The sequence below is a fragment of the Equus asinus genome, chromosome 9 (genome assembly GCF_041296235.1).
Source record: "Equus asinus isolate D_3611 breed Donkey chromosome 9, EquAss-T2T_v2, whole genome shotgun sequence".
Classification (NCBI taxonomy): Eukaryota; Metazoa; Chordata; class Mammalia; order Perissodactyla; family Equidae; genus Equus; species Equus asinus.
Window position 1 is genome coordinate 70,098,696 of NC_091798.1, and position 19,583 is coordinate 70,118,278.

Sequence of the window (19,583 nt, forward strand, 5' to 3'; positions counted from 1 at the left end):
AAGCACATTACAAAGTGAAGCACACCATTAAGTGCTGACAACCTCCACTTCTAGCTTTATAATTGTATTTATTATACTTCCAAAGCAATCTTCCTCATCAGTTTCCACTTCTCTAATCAAATTATATTGTTCAAAAAGGCAATTTTACTTGATACTCGCTGTCCTCTCTGCATTAGAATAATGTACATCCTTGCTCTCTCCCCACTCCAACCCTTCTAGAGCATTTATGCCATTTATAAACTGCTTGTCAGTCTCTCCTACTTTCTCTGATTGAGAACAAACCCCTTAGGCCAGGATCATTTAAAAGTTCCCTTAAAAAGTTTTCAATAGTTATAATGGGATAAAATTCTTTCCAAGATAAAAGTATGTCAGAATAAGAAAAAAAGTAAAAATACGTTGCTTTTCTCAAGATTTCAAGAAATATTCTTTCTTTAGTGAAAGGCCCATTTGCCTTTAAAAGTTAACCTGGAATCTTCTAAAAGCTTCCCAAATCCCCAAATATTGAAATCATTTAAATAAATATCTCAGGGAAGGAAAAAGACACTGTGATCCACCCATGGGCATTGTAAGGCCTAAGGAACAATGAACAGGACTCGATGGGCCTGGAACGGTAGCCCCGCTGAGCTGCAGTCAGGAAGAGCTGCGGGTTTTGAACGGGTTTACATTTACTCCATCCCCATAGTCCTTTCTTCCCTGACTGCTGACTGTAGGAGCCCTGGAAGCAGACGTACAAATGCAGCCAGAAGGAAGTCAGAGGAGCAAAAGCAGCTCACCTCAGAATGAGGCAAGGACTGAAATTCTAGTGCTATTTTATGCATCAGCTGGGCCTCTAAAACATGGTATCTTTGTACACACACACAAAAATTAAAGTCATGTTGTACTGCAATGAATAAAGGGCAGGCACTGGAAGATAACACTACCAGGTATATTCTGGCTAAAACTGTGCCCTGATTAGTATGGAGTATTAAATTGAACAAAAGTGAGGGGGGAAAAAAGAGTTCAAAAATAGAACCATGTTAAAAGACTAAAGAAAATAGGATTTTTTTTCAGCTAAGAGAGGTCCAGCCTAAGCGTCTTCCTTTTCTCTTTTTTTCTTTTTTGAGGAAGATTAGCCCTGAGCTAACATCCATGCCCATCTTCCTCTACTTAAATGTTGGATGCCTGCAACAGCATGGCTTGACAAGCAGTGTGTAGGCCCATGCCTAGAATCCAAACTGGCGAACCCCAGGCTGCCCAAGTGGAACATGCAAACTTAACCCACTGTGCCACCAGGCCGGCCCCCCTAACCTCTTCTCTTGATAGGACACTACCGACTCCAGGAGCACGGGCTGGGGAGGGCAAGGAAAGCAAGACCGACCAAGGGAAGGGGCTCTGTAGACACATTCTGAAAACTACTGCCTGAGCGTTTCAGAACTTGCTTTCTACGACACCACACTGAAAATTATATCTTTTTTAATCAGCTAAGAACAAATATGCTGCATCTCAAACTTTCAACCCTTTCATTTTTGCCACAGAGTTTCATCTGTCTTTAAGTGAAAACAAAACAAAACAAAACAAAACAAAAAAGCTAGATATTTTTATTGAGCTCAAGAAATCACTGAGGCACACGGGCAGGGACAGGTCTCACAGGCACACAGTTGTGTTTCCTAACAGACCAAGGACACATCACCGCCATGAACACATCCTTTACCTTGAACACTAAAAGAAAGTTTTGTTGTTTTTTTTTTTTTACAAAAATGGGGCCTAAAAATAAGTGCTTCGATGGAATTCTTGAATAGTAACCAGGTTGAAAGTGGACCTCGTTTAAAGCACCACACAACAATGTGTGTTTACATCACCCTTTTATTTCATAGTTAGAAATAACACAGTTCCACAGGGTAAATCATCAATAAATAACGGTGTTTAATCATTAAACGTAAAAATCCCAACTCTTTGGCATCTGACAGGATTCTATTTCTTGTCAAACTAATGACTGTAGAGATATAGTTAATCTTAGTGATCATTCGTCAATACAATATGTTACAAAGGTGCAATTTACTTTAAAATATACAACAGCTGAAAATTTCCAGCCCACCAAGAAATCTGATCAACTCAGGAAGATACCTGTCAGCTTCCTCAAGGCTCTTTCACGTGGTTTGCCGCAGTGAAAGTGTAATAAATGTTGATTAAGAGTTCCTGGGGTTTTCTAATACTTATTCTGCTCTAAATAGTGTTTGCCATTCATTCTGGCTAAAGAAAAGTCACACCTGTATCAGGAATGACCCACTCATTAATTAAAAGGTCTTCTTATTTTATAAGGAGGATTGCTAACACCTAAGAAACTCAGAGCGCCCAAACTAAAATTTAAAAGAAGCAGTTCTATGCTTCCAGAAATGCCAATTCAGAAATAAATTGCACCTTCAAGAGTCAAAAAAGAAAAGAAATAGAAACTTTTACAAAAGGTAAAAGGTAAGTTACATACATTTTTTCCCTCAAAATATATTCAAGAATAGTTGAGCTGTATTTGTTACTAAAGCCAGGGCATTATTTCTTTAGCAACAAATTAAACCAGTGCAATTGACATAAATTGTTAAGTAATCCAGGATTAACCCATTAAAACTGTAGAAGCACTTTAGGCTCCTACACTAATCCTAGAAACTGGAATTTCAATGAGTGCTTATGCTGCACAGAACTGAAAGTGGAATGATCCAATGCCATGCTGACTGGTATCACTTCATACCTAGTTTAAGCATTCAATAGTAGAAACCAGGAGGTCCGCTATTAAAAGTTCCATTCACTTACAGAACATTCAGATGCAAACAGTATTACGCCTATAGTCCACAATTAAAAGAATCCTTTCCATTTTAAAGTTCCAGATGAATTTTAAATTAGAAAATAAGCACTAAGGAAAGTTTTTCAACTTACGAAAACTTCATATTGGAAACTTTCTGGAAAAGCTTCCCCCCACCCATTGTAAAATAAATACTTTGTATCCCAAATTTAATTTTATTAAGACACACTTTAATAACGCTATAAAGAAATATTTTACAGCCATCAAGATCAATAACTTTCCATGCGGAAATAAAAAATTCATTGCTCAATAATATTGAGGCAAGTGAAGAAAGATTATTCTCTTGTCAGTCTGAAATGTTAATTTTTTCAGTGCAAAACCAGTTATAAAATATTTAAACTCAATATTTAAAAATAAAAAGTGGTCCAATTCAGCAATGTTCAAGTTCTAAAGTTCATAAAACAAATCATTACATACATTTTATAGTAAAATACAGAGAGTAAAGAAGTACTTGAGTACTTAAGATATAAATTTCTAATGAATCATACCAAATCAGCAACAACCAAGCAGATAACATTTCCAATTTGAGCGTCAGAATCATAAAGATATGACTGTACCAAAGCCTTTTTTTTCCTAGCTAAAAAGCTATACAAACTATTGGTCAACATTGTTTTCTTTGCAGTCGCGGGCTCTAGAATGATTTCCCTCCAAGTACCTGTGATTTCATTCCTGTATTCAAAATCTGATGCCAACAATTTTTATGTTCCAGGAACACTTAGCTGATATAACCATCTATAGTGTGAAGAGTCCTGTACAGAGTACAACGGTGGATTTTTCTAGCCAAGTGGAGGCTGACCTAAACTGGTTTACACTCTCTGCTCGTCATTCATGTATTATTCCTAGCAAAAACACGGTCCCCTCTGAGGGTTAGGTGTTGCAGCTGGTACTGTAGCACTTCTGTGTCAGCTGGCTCCTTGATGCTCATTTTATCTAGATTGAGGTAGTCCAGAGATTTGGAATGAGCCCTCTTACCTTTAAGAAGACAAAGAGGCAGGGGCCCATGGAGGGCCTTATAAGGTTCATAAGGTAAAGATTTAGTGCACTTGTCTCCTGAGCTGGGCATCCGCCTTCGCCTCCTGCCATTGACAGCTGGAATCTCGTATGGCTGGTAGTACCTACTCCTGGCTTTATACAAACGAGAGGAACGTGCAAGTCCTGCATCCAGCTGTTTGGAGCGCAAGGAAGGCATGGCTTCTCCCTTACTCTCTTCACCTCCTGTGCACTTCTGGGCTAACTTCAGGAGTTCCTCACCAGTCGTGAAGCCAACCAAATAGTTAGAGTCCATGTGGAGGATCTGGTAGCCTGACACAGTCCGGCGCATCGGGGAGCACGGCGTGCTGGAGCAGCGGGGCTTCTCGGCCTCGGCCTTTCCCGGGGAGCCGGCCTCGGCCACGGGCAAGGGCAGAGTGGCCAGGGCACTTCTGGACTCTCCATTAACATCTACTTCCATTTTAGGCACCAGTCTGCACACGCCTAAAAGTAAACAGACTCAGATTAAAAAGGTATAACGTGCAGAACACTGGGCCAAGCCGCCTCATTTTAGAAGGCTCAGGAGCATGAAATAGCACTGACCTGAGAAACAGCCAGAGTACTCACAGATTTTTATCTCTGTCGATTAAATGTTCCAGAGCAGGCACAAAATGACTACTCCTCCTCTGCCCTCAAGAACTCAAAGGCAGGTTAAGTGAAAGTCTGAAGTACTACTAACAGGCTCAGATGGAGAAGCTCACAGAAAACAACAATAACAATGCTTCTCTAAATGCAGTGTCCATTCAATGATGCCAAGTCTGTTCCTTGAGGCGATATTAAGCAAATCAAATACCGATCTCAACATTAAGCAAAAAAAAAAAATCATCCACAGTTTCACAAGAATCCAAACTATTTCCAACACGAAAATTAAAATCTTTACATTTTCCATCACGTAATTTAAAATAAGTGCTCACTTCACACCTGCACTTCTTTTCAACTGTGTTTAAGGGGCACATCATAAAAGACAAAAGCTGATCAACTTCTGCAAAGAAGACAATTTGGAACCCCCCCAAATTTTTTTGAGGTCTTAACGGGAAGTTCCCCCAAACTTTGTAAATATTTCTCCTTCCATATCTCCGGTATATTATTTAAAGAAAACCATTTTATAGTTTAAAAGTTAACCCTAAATCCAATAAATCAGGTCATGTTCAATATTAAACATATATAAAATATCAGATGTTATTTTGACTATTTAATCATAAAATATACCATTGATTTATTTTATTTTGCAATACCTAAGACATTGCACTTTTGAATAGTTTAGTAAATGGCAGAACAATTCACAATGAATACTAATATTATTCACTACAATGATCACATTATGTACATAGTTTGGAAAACCCCACTAACAAGAAGTACCACAAACAATGGCCAGGTTCCTAGGAAGCGGCAGGTAAATCAAACCTTGGGAAACAGAACACTAAGGGAAACTGAGTGACAATGTCATTTCTGAGAAACTTTATTTCTACCTGAACTTCAACTAGAAGTAAACAACAGTTTTGAGTATCTCAGATCACTAGTCAAAATGATGTCAAATAATAACTGATTTTAAGATTAAGTATTTATTGCAAAAGGCTATTATATTTAATAATTCTTATGAATCCTTTCGTAAAACAAATAACCTTTTGCCTAATTGAAGCAATTCCTAAAGCTTGGGCATTCATTTAAAATCCAAGCAATTAGAAAGCTAAGAAAAGGTCATAACCTCATTCCTTCATTTGCATGCTGTACTTTCCTTCATCAGAAAATAAATACTCGCAGACTATGAAGAAGTTACCAGATGCCATCCTGTCCTCACTGTGGTCCACATCTCTAGCACAACTGAAAACTAACATTAATAATGATTCCTGAGACACAGCTAATGCCAAAGGAATCAATATATTTACTTTTCTTTTACTCTAAATCTTAGACTATTTCCAATTTTATTTATTTTTTATTTTTTAAGATTGGCCCTGAGCTAACATCTGTTGCCAATATTTTTTTTCCTTCTTGTCCTCAAAGCCCCCCAGTACACAGTATTTCCAATTTTAACTTAACCAATTAATTAAACTAATTTAGCCCCTCAATTCTTCTAGATTTAAAGGAATTGTCTTTATTCTATCTTAATAATGTAAAAATAAATTTATATTTGATTGCCTAACTTATTTCTCTGTTGATAGGCTGGAAATAGCAGGTAACTATCAGCTACTTTGATATGTATACAAAATCCTGAAGACTTCTCATCTAATAAACTTTAGGGGCCACATGAAGCCTCACCAAATTTTATGCTGAAGAAATAAATATTTACTCTAAGCCAGATGACAATCTAATCCCTCCTTTCTTACTAAATCTGTAGCCCAGAAGGAACACAAAGGGACAGATCCAAGGCCTCCAACCTACCCAACCTGAGAGGCAGCTACAGGCACAAAGTGTTTCTCTGATACTTCATTCTGAAGGACAAGGAGAGGAGCGTGGATGAGGCCCAAATGACCAGGGCTGTGGAGGAAATGGAGCACACACACAGACTGGGTGCCGCATCCCAGGGCAGTCACCCAGGTGATGACACTCCAGCAATCAGTCCACCTAAAGTGACACTTTGGTCTAGGTGTCTTCCAAATATGGCAGTCCATGGATTTCCACCAGCCACCTTCCTGCATTCTCATTTGGTATATTATAAACGTCCTAAAATCTATGAATTCATACCCCACCCATTCTGAACTGCGTAATAATTCAAACAGAGACTAGCCTGAAAGTCATCTTTTTTGCCCATAAGGGATAAAAATTGCTAAGCAAGCTAATGGTGTACAAAGTCACAGTAATGAAGAGTGGGCACAGGCTTCTGTGGTCGATAGAACCATCAGATTTTGTTCCCACACTAAGCCAATTCTGCTGCATCAAGGCAGACCATCGGGAATTCTTACAATCTCTAGGGGTTGAGGATGAAGGATGGCAGGACATAAAGGTTTGAGAGAAAAAGGCAGAAATTACATATTATCTAGAAAATAAGCACCTAGAAAATTAGAAAAGTCAAGACAGCGAGTGAAATGACGTATAAAGGTCAAAATCTGACGTGACATGAAATAGACGCTACTGTTAGATGAGTAACTATCATTGGTTAAGTTTCCAGCAGCCAATAACACCACAAAAAATATCACCTGGCTTCAGTAAAACTAACCAACAGGATCTTCAGGCATCAGCCTGACAGATGACGATTTAACCTAGACTGTAAAGTAAAAGATGTGGTTTAAGAGCTCAGGAAACTTCAACCAAGCAGACTGGTCTAAGAGACCCACCATACTTTGCTGAGGCAAACAACACAGTCCCTGTAGAAAACACTGCTTAACCAGAAAGTCAAAGAAGCAAGCATTTCGAGTATCCTCTAACACAAATATTTAACCTAGTAATTCAGGTCAACACTCTATGTAAAATTTCTGAGTGACAGTCTTGCTGCACTGAAACATGAAAAGGCTCGTTTTACTTTTATTTTTATTGCAGTGACACTGGTTTATAACATTATATAAATTTCAGGTGTACATCACTATATTTCCATTTCTGTGTAGACGACATCATGTTCACCACCCAAAAGGCTCATTTTAAATATTACATGTATAGCTGCAACCTGCTGAACTGCTGATGAGCAATTCTAAAGGCTGGAAAACTGTTCGCACTTTTTAGCTATAAATCATCAGTACTTCTGCTCCAAACAATAGCATATTCTCAAAACTAACCGCTCTTTTAGGCGGTTTCATTGCTGTCTGCGGTGTATTGCCGTACGTACAAAAACATCTCCGGAGCTTGATATTCACGCAGGAATGTGAACGGTGCAACTAGGTCTCTTGCGAATTGCTTAGATTTTTGTTTTTAAGGATCCTTCTTACTTATATATTGTCCTTCTAAAGAACATCTACTGTGTGGCACTAAGAAAGCTTAGGTGGAGGCTGGGTTTCAGAAACGAGAGCACTGATTGGCAAATATTTCCTTTTTAGCTGGGTGGAATGCTGACTAAGCAGCATACTTTCCATTCTTCAATGTGACCAAAAACAAAACTTTTTATGCTATTAAATTCCTGAGAATTTCCTGACTGGATTTAAATACTGGAGCAAGAACCTGAGAGCAGTCACAGGTCACCTTTCTCAGGTTACCTTTCACACGGGCAGCAGGGGTGTAGGTACTGGCCCATTTGAGGAAGAAGTCTAGGCACTTTCTAACTCTGGAATTCTAGCAAAAGAGGGTGACACCCAAGACAACAAAGACTGAACAGTCTCAAATTTAACATATCTTGATATACGCATGTCCAACATTCTGCACTGCAACATTTCTCGTTAAAAGGCATTTATCAGGAAACTTGGCTAGCGTGACTACAACCCAAGGTGGCCTGTGTTCAGCAGTATATTATTCATATTTTACCATGAAAAATCTGCTTATGGGTTTGTTATTTTTAAAGCTTATTCATGATTCAGCATTTTGTTTCATATTCTAAAATAAAATTTGTATCAAAACGCATACTGCCAAGATAAATGATTACAAAGCACGCTCATAAATATTGCAGGTATGTGCAACAGGCACCACTCCCACTGCATCAAAAAGAATAAACCATGAACCAAGAAATCAAGTCCAAAGCTAACTTCTGCACTGCAGAGCACTAAAAATCAGAGACCAACAATACCTTTATTGTTTCCATCAATGCCTTTCATATTACAGTTTAAAGCAAAATAAAGACTAGAAACAGAAAACATAAAAAATGTTCTAATAACAGAAGTAGCAAAATTTCTGTAGATAGTAGAGTTTAGAACAGAAAATGCAACAAGAATAGAAAGGTCAACTTGTAGTTGAACAATCCTTTTAAACCTGAGTTTCCCAGACAAGTATGAGGAATATATACATATATATATATATATATATATATATATATACACACACACACACATATACAGATTTGATTTTATTTTACTTTTTGCTGAGGAATATTTGCCCTGAGCTAACATCTGTGCCAATCTTCCTCAATTTTTTAGTATGTGGGCCACCAGCACAGCACGGCCACTAACAGAACAATGAAGGTCCGTGCCTGGGAACTGAACCCAGGCTGCTGAAGCAGAGCACCCTGAACTTAACCACTATGCCACCCGGGCTAGCCCAAATATAATCTTTTAAATAACACCTAAGGATCTTCAGTCTCAAATTCCCTCACGATCCAGTCAGCAACAACGGCACTGAAGCATATTTATAAAACATACAAAACCTGACAATGTTCATAGGTGCCACTATATTTCTTTGAAATGTATGAGGATTCAAAACTAGACCACACTAGATAAGGTAACACTTTAACATTTACTAGAAAATGTACACAGCGCACATTTTAAAAACACTGCATACAGCATGCATTTGTGAATTTTGGCTGAAATGAAAGCAAACAGGTCCAAACCACAACACACGTGGGGGAACCTGCCAAGATGAGCACATTCAAAAGACGGTGACCTGTGTGGGATCTACTCAGCTTTGAACACTCTCCCAGAGGCCAAATTTCCTCTACATTTGGCACAAGGAGCAACATTTTAAAAATACAGCCTAGAAGCCTTAGCTCCTTAGACCAGCTCTGAAAATAGCTAAGTTTCACAACTGCTATACAAAGAATTCTTCTTGAGAACTACTGCATTCTGGGAATTTTTTTTTAATTGGGCTTATCTAAAAAAGTCACCCTCAGTAATCAAGAAACTGCTCCATATGCTTGAACTGTTTTTAGCAACACACAGCAATGCCATTTAAGAGAAACCAGCTATAACATAAATGTCTAAATATATAGAACAAAAATGTCATCATGTGAACAAAATCCTTTTCAAGAGCTACCTGAAATGAACCATTCAGAATACAGCCATTTCTTCGGAAATGGACTCTCCTAAGCATGACTATTATCCTATTATTGGTCTAGCGATATCTAGAACCATCTATTTTTAAGTCAGAATCATCTTGGAGTTCACCTACCCGGAAGCTCTGATTATAGAGAAGAGGACACTTAGGCCACAAAGGCAGGGGCCTGCCCAGAGCCATGCCGGCAGGTCCAGGTGGCCTGGCTCCAAGTCCAGGGCTCCTTCGATTTCATCATGCTGTGCTTCTAGCCCGTGGGTCCCAAACTTGTCTATACATTGACATCAACCAGGAGCTTCAAAAAAATACCAACGTCTATGCTCTACCCCAGATTTGTGATGTAACTCATCTAGGGTATGGCCTGGGCTCTGAAATTTTTAGAAGATCCCCAGGTGATTCCAATATGCAAACATGTTTGGGAACTTGTCAGACAGAAGTTATCAGACACAAGAATTTCACTCCTGTAAGTTGCTGCTTTTTTTTTAAATCAGTAATTATAGCCATATTAGCGGATATCATTTTTGGCTGCTTCCAATTGCTAACAACCTATCCCTAAGGCCTTCTAATGTACTATTTCTAATCCATTGTGAGCTTAAAATAGATACTAACCAAACTTGTTAAACCTGGATATAAAATAAAAATCAATCTGTGCTGAATGGGAACTAGGCTTCTCCATCTGCACACACTTTGGTATAGTTCTTTGAGCTTCTTAGAAGCTGTTGTCAGGTACAGTCTTTGGGAAACAGTTTGGCAATTTCTTATAAAGTTAAACAAATGCTTATTAAATAACCCACCTACCCTACTTGTAGGTATTTACCTAAGAAACTGAAAACATACTTCACACAAAGACGTGAATGTTTCTAACAGTTTGATTCATAATCATCAAAAACTGGCAACAATCCAAACATTCACCAACAGAAAATGGCTAAAGAAATTGTGTTCCACCTATACGATGGAATACCACTCAGCAATGAAAAGGAGCAACCTAGGATTGCACTAAATGAAAGAATCAGACAGAAAATGCTACATACGTGTGATTCCACATATGACACATGCTGGAAAACGCAAAACTATTGAGACAGAAATCAATCAATGACTGCCAGAGGCTGGGGTTGGGAGGAACAGACTACAAAGAGGCACAAGAAAATTTGGGGAGTGAAGAAAATATTCTATATATTGACCATAGTGCTAACTACACTCCATCCACAAATGGATACTACACTTGTCAAAACTCATCAAACTATGTACCTTAAAAGGGTGACTTTTACTGCATATAAATTATACTTCAATAAACCTGACTTTAAAAATAAAAGAAACTTGTCATATATTTCCAAGTTTTTGATGGTCCTCCAAATTTCAAAATTCTTCAAATTGTACAATCTTAGAATCAGAAGGAATATTAATTTTTAGGCTGTCCTACCTATGTTTGAACACCTTCAGTGACAGATAACTACCTCTCAAGTTGGTTCACTTCACTTTCTACAGCTCTGCTACAATGTCCTTTTATTTACATATATAACTATGTCTGTAACTATGTACACACACATAGACATACACATGTACACTTACACACATACAGGCAGACAGATATGGATACACACACATTCCTGTAGCTTCTACTCATTTTTTTGTGTGCTTTACTTCAACTGGATAAATTAATGACTCATCCACATTATTTCTTATTCAATATCCTCTGAAAGCACTTTGTACTTCAGGTTTTCAAACTTCTTGCTCTTTTCCTCAAAACTGAAAACTTTAGAACTGTTTCTATTTTCTCAATGTTTTTAAAATGCGTTTTCAAAAATCTGATAAGCAAAATCTGCCTAAAAAGATAAAGCATTTGTTTTTATCCATCATTCCTTTGAATCATTCTTCTGCTGACTGCTGATTTGGAAATCACTTATTATGAAACTGCTTTTTCCAAGGATTATGACCTCTCTACATAATTCAAAGTAAAGACCTACAAAGATAGTGGCCGAGGAGAATGACACACCAAAGCATGAATTCACACTAAGCTAGCTTTTAAAATACTAAAGAGCTACAAAGATCATTATTAAAATTTTTTCCCCTTCAAAGACTTGGAGCCACATGGACAAGTGTGACAGCACAGATACACAGATGACACACTGACAAAAGACAACTAAAGGAACTGTATATTTTTAACAGTTTAAATACATGGTGTGAGAAAAGGAATGCCACACTTACAATGAACTGCTACACGACTGACAATGATGCTCCTTTTAGTCATCAGTTTGCCATTCTTTATGCATGGTAAAACACAACTAGAACTTTTTGCAAATTATTTTGCCAATCTTTGGAGCTTAATGTTTTTACTAAAAATCCCTGAAATCAGAGCAACTCTTAACTACTATATTTTGAAATATTATTCCAAAGATCTCCTTGAACTTAAAGGAATACAGAGAAAACCTACTGAATCAAAAAGTCAAACATTTCAAATATAATCATGTTAGCATTTTGCAACAACAGTTTCAGTTCTCACCATTAAAAAATTCGTAATTGTAGTATACATATTTGCAATAATATAATGACACTTTACATTCATCTGCTCATGCAGTCCTTAATACACATTATGATATTATGTTCATACAAGTGGTTAACAAACAGAAAAAGAAAGAGATAACTCACCAGACTAGATCCCAGAAGACGTCACTGTACAATTTCCAATGAGTCCCAAGAGAACAGAGGCATAATAATTTTTCTGCTCTACTCCAGATACTAAACATGAAATATAAAAATAAACCTTTAATTTAACAAGTAACACAAGTTATAAAGCAATTATATCAATTCTAGCTGCATAACAGGATGAAACTAGCAGGATGTACTAACATCAGGTACAGGAGGTACAGAATTCAATATTAATTAACTTAATTAAAGTAATTTTGAGTTTGTTCAGCTAAATGAAACCTTTACCATGCTTGTCCCTCTGTGTTCTGTTGCTCAAACTCTACCTGGAGACTAAGAGTAGCTTCACTGGGCTAAATAAAGAGACAAGAAAAATTAGGGGTTTAAATATTGGTTCCACCACCCAACTCCTACTCATGTATCCTAGGGAAAATAGATCGCTGAGGCTGGGGTTAAAAGAACAGGTCCTAGCCCCCAGCTAAGAACTCTGCCTCTTGACCTTGCATAAATAGCAATCTCTAAAATGAGCACAATACCATCGTTCCTCCCTCATACAGTTGTTATGTGGATAAAATGAGATAAGGTAGAGGAACGTGTCTTGCATCCTGCAAAGCCCTTTAGAAGAGTGTGATGTTGTTATTGTGTAATTAATTTTTGATGTCTACTGATTTTAGCCCTAAAATAGCAACAATAAAAATCCCTCCTAAGACTGCTCTGAGGCAAATGATCAGAAGGCTCTTGGAAAACATTTTTTTTAAGAGAACAACTTGAAAAACACTTCTTTAGCATTATCAGATCGCTTAAGGTTTCCAGCACGTTGTCTGTGCCTTCCTCTCTTACCTGGGGAGGTAACGTGTAAGAGAATCTCTCTTTATCTTCTACCTCCCCAGTTAACTACGTTAATTTCTTGAGACCAAGAAAACTCCCCAAAGTCCTTTCCACCTGTAAAGCTTTCTTTGGTTGTTGGGTTTCCTGATGTTGTGTTCAACTTGGGTGGGGGGGCCTCAAAGGAGCTGAGTGATTCATTTTACCTACACGGGTTAACAGAGCCTGAGGAAGTAGCAACAGGCCAACAAGTCCTCTAACAGAATACAAACAGCAAGGGAAAGGTAAGGAGTTTGTCACTTTTTACTTTCCTTACCAGTGCAGAGAGTTTCATCCAAAAGAAAGGGATAATTAGTAAATTAAAGATATTTGCTTCCTCAGCCTGAGAAACTTGAAGGAGTTAACCCACCAAGAACTGTCACTCCCAACATAAACATGTTTATCAGCCTTTGGAACTTCTTTAGATTTAGATAACAGACATGCTCCCTTTCATTTCTTTTGCCACCAATTATTTTCATATTGGGTAACCAAGAAACCTAGATAATGAAGACTTGCTTCCACTCCACCAATGAAGCCTCTGGTTTTAACATAAAGTGAACTGTAACGGAACAAAAATGATCTAACAATAAACATTTTTATTTAATATAATTAATCCCAAAGAATTTCCCCAATACCAATGTTGTAAAGTTCAAACGGATTTCTTATTTAAGTAAGTGGCTTTTTAATGGGGGAAGAGGGGAAAAAAAATAATATTTTTTAGCATGTTCTATACGCCAAAAGCTGTATGAAAGTTATATCATTTAATCTTAACATCTACTCCATGAGGAAAATACTATCCTCGTTTTAAAGTATTCGATCAAGTAATACCATCTGAGAGTCACAGCAGGAATCTGAACCCCAATCCATCTGAGTCCAAGGCCCACTGATATTGCTTTAGACACGCGCGCAGCCTGTGTTCAGTGATAAGCCGGGGTGTGTAGCTTTTTACACAATAATCATGTTCCTAAAAAATGTATATTAATTAACTACTGTAAATGGAATCCTATTTTAAATGTGTGGGGAGGCACTTTATTTAAAAGCTTTATTGCCCCAATTGTGAAATGGCTGAAGGAAGGTAATTTTAACCACTAGCTCTAGGATTATTTCCAGTTTGAAAAATGTTAGGATTCCAAGGCCTATAGTAGAGAGTCTTATACAAAATCATTCTAGATCATTAACTCTTTCTCCTAAAAGCTTACAGGATTTTTTTTTAATCACAAATTCCAAGGCAGGAAAAAAATATACCAACCAATACTTGCTGGTTATATGACTGGATGGCAAATACAGATAAATATTTCCACTTAATTTTTCAGGGCTACATCTATCCCAAAGTGAGAGAGATTTCATTTAGAGTTTTAGAAATTTAGATTGAAAACCCAGAAGCAGGAACACTGGAAAAATATGAATCTGTTCTAATTCTAAAAAAAGAAAAGTTTTCAAAAACAATCTAACGTCTCATTCAAACTTTCCTATAATTTGCATCATGTATTTGGTGATAGAGTCTTTTCAAGCTTTAAATGCATTGGAAAGATATGTTTTCCAACACTTCCTTCAATCCCAAAAGAAAAATCAATCTAAAACTTCATTCTGGATTTGAAAGCAGAGGAGCCTTAAAGCAATTATCCACCTCCTGCACAGGAGCTGCTGTGGAAGTCTAGGAAATGGCTGGTAATTTCATAGTAAACAAAGTGTAGTAACTGATTATCCCTATTATGCCAGTGCCAAGCTAAAAATAGAATACAAACACAGAGTCCAGGGGAGCGAGACACAGGGCGAAACCAAGGTGCAGAGCGCCTTCCATTTCTCACTGTTTACTCATTTCTGCCTCTGCCTCCTGCTTTGTGTGTAATTGCACACTATCTGTGCACAGGTGCTCAGAAGAGGATGACGAGGACAAGATGGTGAAAAAGAGGAAAAATTAAAAAATAAAAAGAACAAGGCCAGAAACGAGTACAAGAATATACTTCTTTAAGAGACAGCCTATAAAGGAATCTAGCAAAAAATTATACTAAAGGCTTTGCCTGCATCTCCCACGAAAGATGGTTATATGAAAGTCCCCAAAATATATGCCTTCCAAATAACATTTTTAAAATACTTTAGAAATCAATAAATCTCTAACACTTGCAATTGATTCTGGCCAATATTTTGAACATGAAGGCTTGGCAAGATATCAATGGATCTCCTCTCAAAAAAGGTCAGTCAGCAAGAAGGAAAAGAATTCCAGCGAAATTCTTACAAGATGGGCTAAATGTTGCATAGAAAAACAGACGGAATTAAACAGAGCAAAGCCTAGAGTATATAATGCTTCCAGCTACAAGCAGCTGAAACAACCAGAAAGTCCTGTGACATTACCCTGTAAGCAATGAAAATAGGAAAAATAAAGCATGGCCAAGAGCTGCTCACAGGCCTCTGCATAAGGAAACCATGGGTGACTAAGCAGAAGACACTCAGCATTTGACTGCAAATGAAGATTCTACAAATAGAAAGTTTGCAAACATTAACTAGCAAGTGTGTCAAATTTCTCAGGCAAGGTGACAGATAGCACAAGTAAATAAAGAAGAATGTCCTTCAAAAGTAAGGTGACCATATGTCTCAGTTCATAGCCATGCCCTGACATAATTATTTACAGCACCCTCTTAATCTGGAAAGTGTCCCAGTTTGGCAATTACATTGTTATCCTACTCAAATGTCATATGTAACAATGGGAAGGCAACAAATTTAAAGAGAAAGAAAGGCACACCCTTCTGCTTACGTAGTGGCTTCCCATACAGATCTGAGGACTGTTTCTTTGGGTGTATCCACTCAGCCATTCAATTTTTCATTTCCTCATTCAACAATATTTCATGAGTCTTATCATGTCCCAGCATTGTACAGGCACCAGAGCAAGTACAAAAAGTGAAGCCTGAGACCAGGCAGGAGGAGAAGACAGACAGACGTGGAAATATAAACCTGAATGGCACTGGGAACCCAGAGAAGGGAGTGGTTTTGCCCAAAATGTAGAAAGCTCCATATGGAAATGTTCAGACCCACACAAAATCCCTACACAAAAAAAGCCACAAGTCTCAGGCTTCAGCACAGATCCATTAACAAAATAGCAATATGAAAAAATTTAACAATCACTTCCAAATCACAGGGTTATAAATACAAAGGCCAGCACATAGCCCTGGCAAATTTTGGTAAATAAATCCCACTAACCATTAAAGATTATTATTATGGAAAACAAGATAAATTTAGGCAAAGAAAATTGGTAGAGTAGTAGTTACAGGTTCTAATACTAGCTCCCAAAACACGAAGGAAAAGAAATGGAAATGTAGTATTTCTCAGAGTGGCTATCTGAGGAGAGACCAATAATGAAAAGCATTGGGGAAAAAAATAGTTAACAGTTCCATTCAGACGAATGAAAATATTTGGCAACCACTAGTCTTAAAGATTACTCTGAAAACAAGCAAAAAAGGGAACGATCAAAACATCTCTCAGGAACACAACACCGAGCAGAAATGAAGGGGTTTAAGTGCCAAAGTACAATACACACAAGGGAAACAGAATCCTCAGCTGCACCTACATGCCATCTTAGAGGTTACCTTAAATAATCTTACTTTTCCATTTTCGACCAGTGAAAACTAAATCATCAGTAATTTTTAGAAGAGGTGTTAAGTAAGGTGTGACTTTTCTGAAACCATCCTTGACCTTACAAACAAATCATTCACCTGGCCAAGCAGTAAGACAACCCCTAACAGGGTCAGTTAGACAGAAATGTGTTTCTCTTTCTAATATCAGTTCTTTTAATAGCAACCCCCTCAAAGTGCAGCATTTAGTTTCTATTTCTGCAAGGAGAAATTAGGGCTAGAAAAACCACTGTCTTCTTATCATTACGTGAAGTCATCCTTCTACTTTTAGAAAAAAATTCCGTTTCACTACAAATATGACTGACAGTAACTAGAACTAAAAATCTACATTCAGTCTTTACAAGAAACTTGTCCCTCAGGAAGCATAACGAAACGGGAGAGGTGCACACAGTGGAAATGGCTAACCTTCCAGCTTAAAACCAGGAACTTCCTTTGAAAGGCTAGTGATGAAATCAGAGTTCTCTCTGGAAGAAAAGAGCCAATTTCCCCCCAGAATCCTCCGTGAATCAGTGAAGAAAATTTAAATTCTGTATATGAAGCTTTATTACTCCCACCACACTAAATACTTTTAAGGGTTAATGTGTACAATAGCTCTTAAAGTATACAAAATTATAAGTAAACAAATTCACTGACCATTATGTAAGGTCCATAAATATCCTACCCATCTTATATCACTAATCCTTATATTTCATCCTAGCCATTTTATTAAGTTTATAATGCATACACAGTTACGTAAGGAAAACGCTGAGAAATCTGTGAAACATTCATTAAAGATCATTGTGTAAGCATAAATCGTGGTCTTGAATTAATAAAGTACCAGAAGCTTCCGCAATAATGCCCAATACTGTATTTTGAAATGACCAGGAAAATAAACTTTGGGAAGAGGTCATTTCTCTCTCTCTAGCGTCTAACCTGCTCGACAGGGTTAAATAAACAACGCAACTAACAACTCTAAATTGTAGGGCGGCTCATGTGAGAAAAACAATGTAAAATGAAAAGTCCAGTAACGTCAGAAACGTTGTGCAAGAATTGTTCTTTCGAGTAGAAGTAGCAAGCACCTTATAAAACGCTACTGCCTCCATTCTTCCTCTCTCTCAAGTGAATTTAAAGTTCCCAGGCCCAGTTTTACCTGTGCACCACAGCCATTCACATACACACTCAGCATCTTGGCTCGACAGAAATCACTAACCTCCCCGGGTGCAAAGTCGCCTGGGTGGAGAGGCAGAGAGACCCTAAGGATGTGGAACACTTGCAAGGGGAAAAGGACGGGGCCATCATTCCCTTCGAGTTCCCATCTCCTTTCCGGCAGAGATTTGCAGATTCCACCACTAGAGAGAGTTTGGCAGCTTCACAATGGGGCCGCCTGCTCAAGGTCTGACGGCCGCCCGCCTGGAAACCCCTTTTCTCCGCTTCCCACCCGCCCCGAAGTCCACCCGCGACAGGTGGGGCGAGGGCGGCGATGCCCAAGGGCATCTGCCGCTTTCGCTCCTGGCCAGCGCCTGGCCCCAGTGCCCACGCGCGCCCCCGGCCACGGCCGGCCGGCTGCCCCCGCCGCATCGGTACACGAGCAGCGGGCTGCGGGCTCGCGGCGGCCTCGCCCCCGGATCGCCGCGCGGGTGAGGAGGGCCGGCGAGATAAGGCCGCCAGGGCTGCCCCGAGGCGCTATCTGGCCCGGGCAGCCGCAGCCGGCGCGCGCGACGAGGGGCACAGCAGACCCGAGAAGCAGCTGCTTCCCGACGGGGCCCGGCCCGCCGCCCCGCGGAGCGGGCACGGCGGCGGAGCGAGCGTGCGCGCCAACGCGCCCCGACTTCCGCGCCGCTGCAGCGCGGGAGAGGCGCTCCGGGCCGCCAGGCGCCCGCACCTCCCGGCGAGCGCACGCCGCGCGCACACGGGGGCGCACGCCTCCGCACACTCACTCACACGCGCTGCACACTCACGGCGTCTCCGGCCCCACCCCTGTGCCAAGGAACCGCGGGATCCCAGCACCCCGCAAGGGCCCCACCCAGTTCACCGGCCCCCGGCCCCCCTACTCGGGTGCCCGAGCACCAGCCCGCCGAGGTTGGGGGCTGCTGGGGCCGCCTCGCCGCCCATCCCGGAGGCCCACCCGGCCGGGGTTCCCCAGCACCGCGCGGACACCGCGCGCCCGGTCCCGACACGAGGCAGGGAGGAAGGGGCGGCGCCGCGACGGGGGCTGGCACCGAGGATCGGTGACTGGGGCACCCTCCCAACCCACCCACCCATCACCAGCACCTTGCCTGCAGCACAAAAGGTTGCAGACGGAACCGCAGTCCCCGTGCAACCTACCGGTGGCCCACAGCTCCGCCGCCTCCGCCGTTCTGGGGCTGCGGAGCCGGAGAGAAGGGCGCGAGAGGCGCAGGGCTGCGGCGCCGAGGTCTGGGCAGAGGCCACCAGCGGGTACCCTCTCCTCTCCCACCGCGCTCGGCGCCAGCTACCGCCCGGCGCAGGCCCCGCCTCCTCCTCCTCCTCCGCCCGCCCGCCTCCGCCCCCCGGCTGCGGAGGCGCAGCCCGCCCGTCAGCGCTGGGCCCGCCTCCTGCGCCCGGCTCCGACACCCGGAGAAGGGCGGACCTGCGAGGGAAAGGCGCTAAGAGGCCCGAAGAAGTTGGCGAGGGCGGGGGTGAGGGGGTGCTGACCAAGGAGGAGGGGAGGAGGAGTCCTAACACCCCTTCCCCATCCAAACCCCGCACTCCGACTGAGCAGCTCCAACTCGAAAGCTTGACAACACTCAGGT

At 40.5% G+C, this 19,583-nt stretch overlaps 1 protein-coding gene across 14 annotated transcripts in view; it reads right to left on the bottom strand.

Annotated features, from left to right (window-relative positions):
• The window catches only part of MACIR (macrophage immunometabolism regulator), a 178,798-nt gene extending 159,463 nt beyond the window's left edge, over positions 1-19,335 (bottom strand). For 7 of the 14 annotated variants that reach the window (XR_011505917.1, XR_011505918.1, XR_011505919.1 and 4 more), the window contains exons 1-2: positions 18,023-18,536; positions 12,347-12,436 (exon numbers count right to left, since the gene is read on the bottom strand). Coding sequence is in view for 6 of the 14 variants with exons in the window: in XM_070517631.1 (XP_070373732.1) it covers positions 12,347-12,436; positions 18,023-18,390 (458 nt within the window). In the remaining 8 variants the exon portion in view is untranslated. Of the gene's footprint in view, positions 1-1,828; positions 4,304-12,346; positions 12,437-17,962; positions 17,986-18,022; positions 18,732-19,083; positions 19,106-19,137 lie in introns of those variants that run through there. The other 7 variants (XM_014841189.3, XM_070517633.1, XM_014841190.3 and 4 more) reach the window with 7 other exon arrangements.
• Between the last annotated feature and the right edge of the window lie 248 nt (positions 19,336-19,583).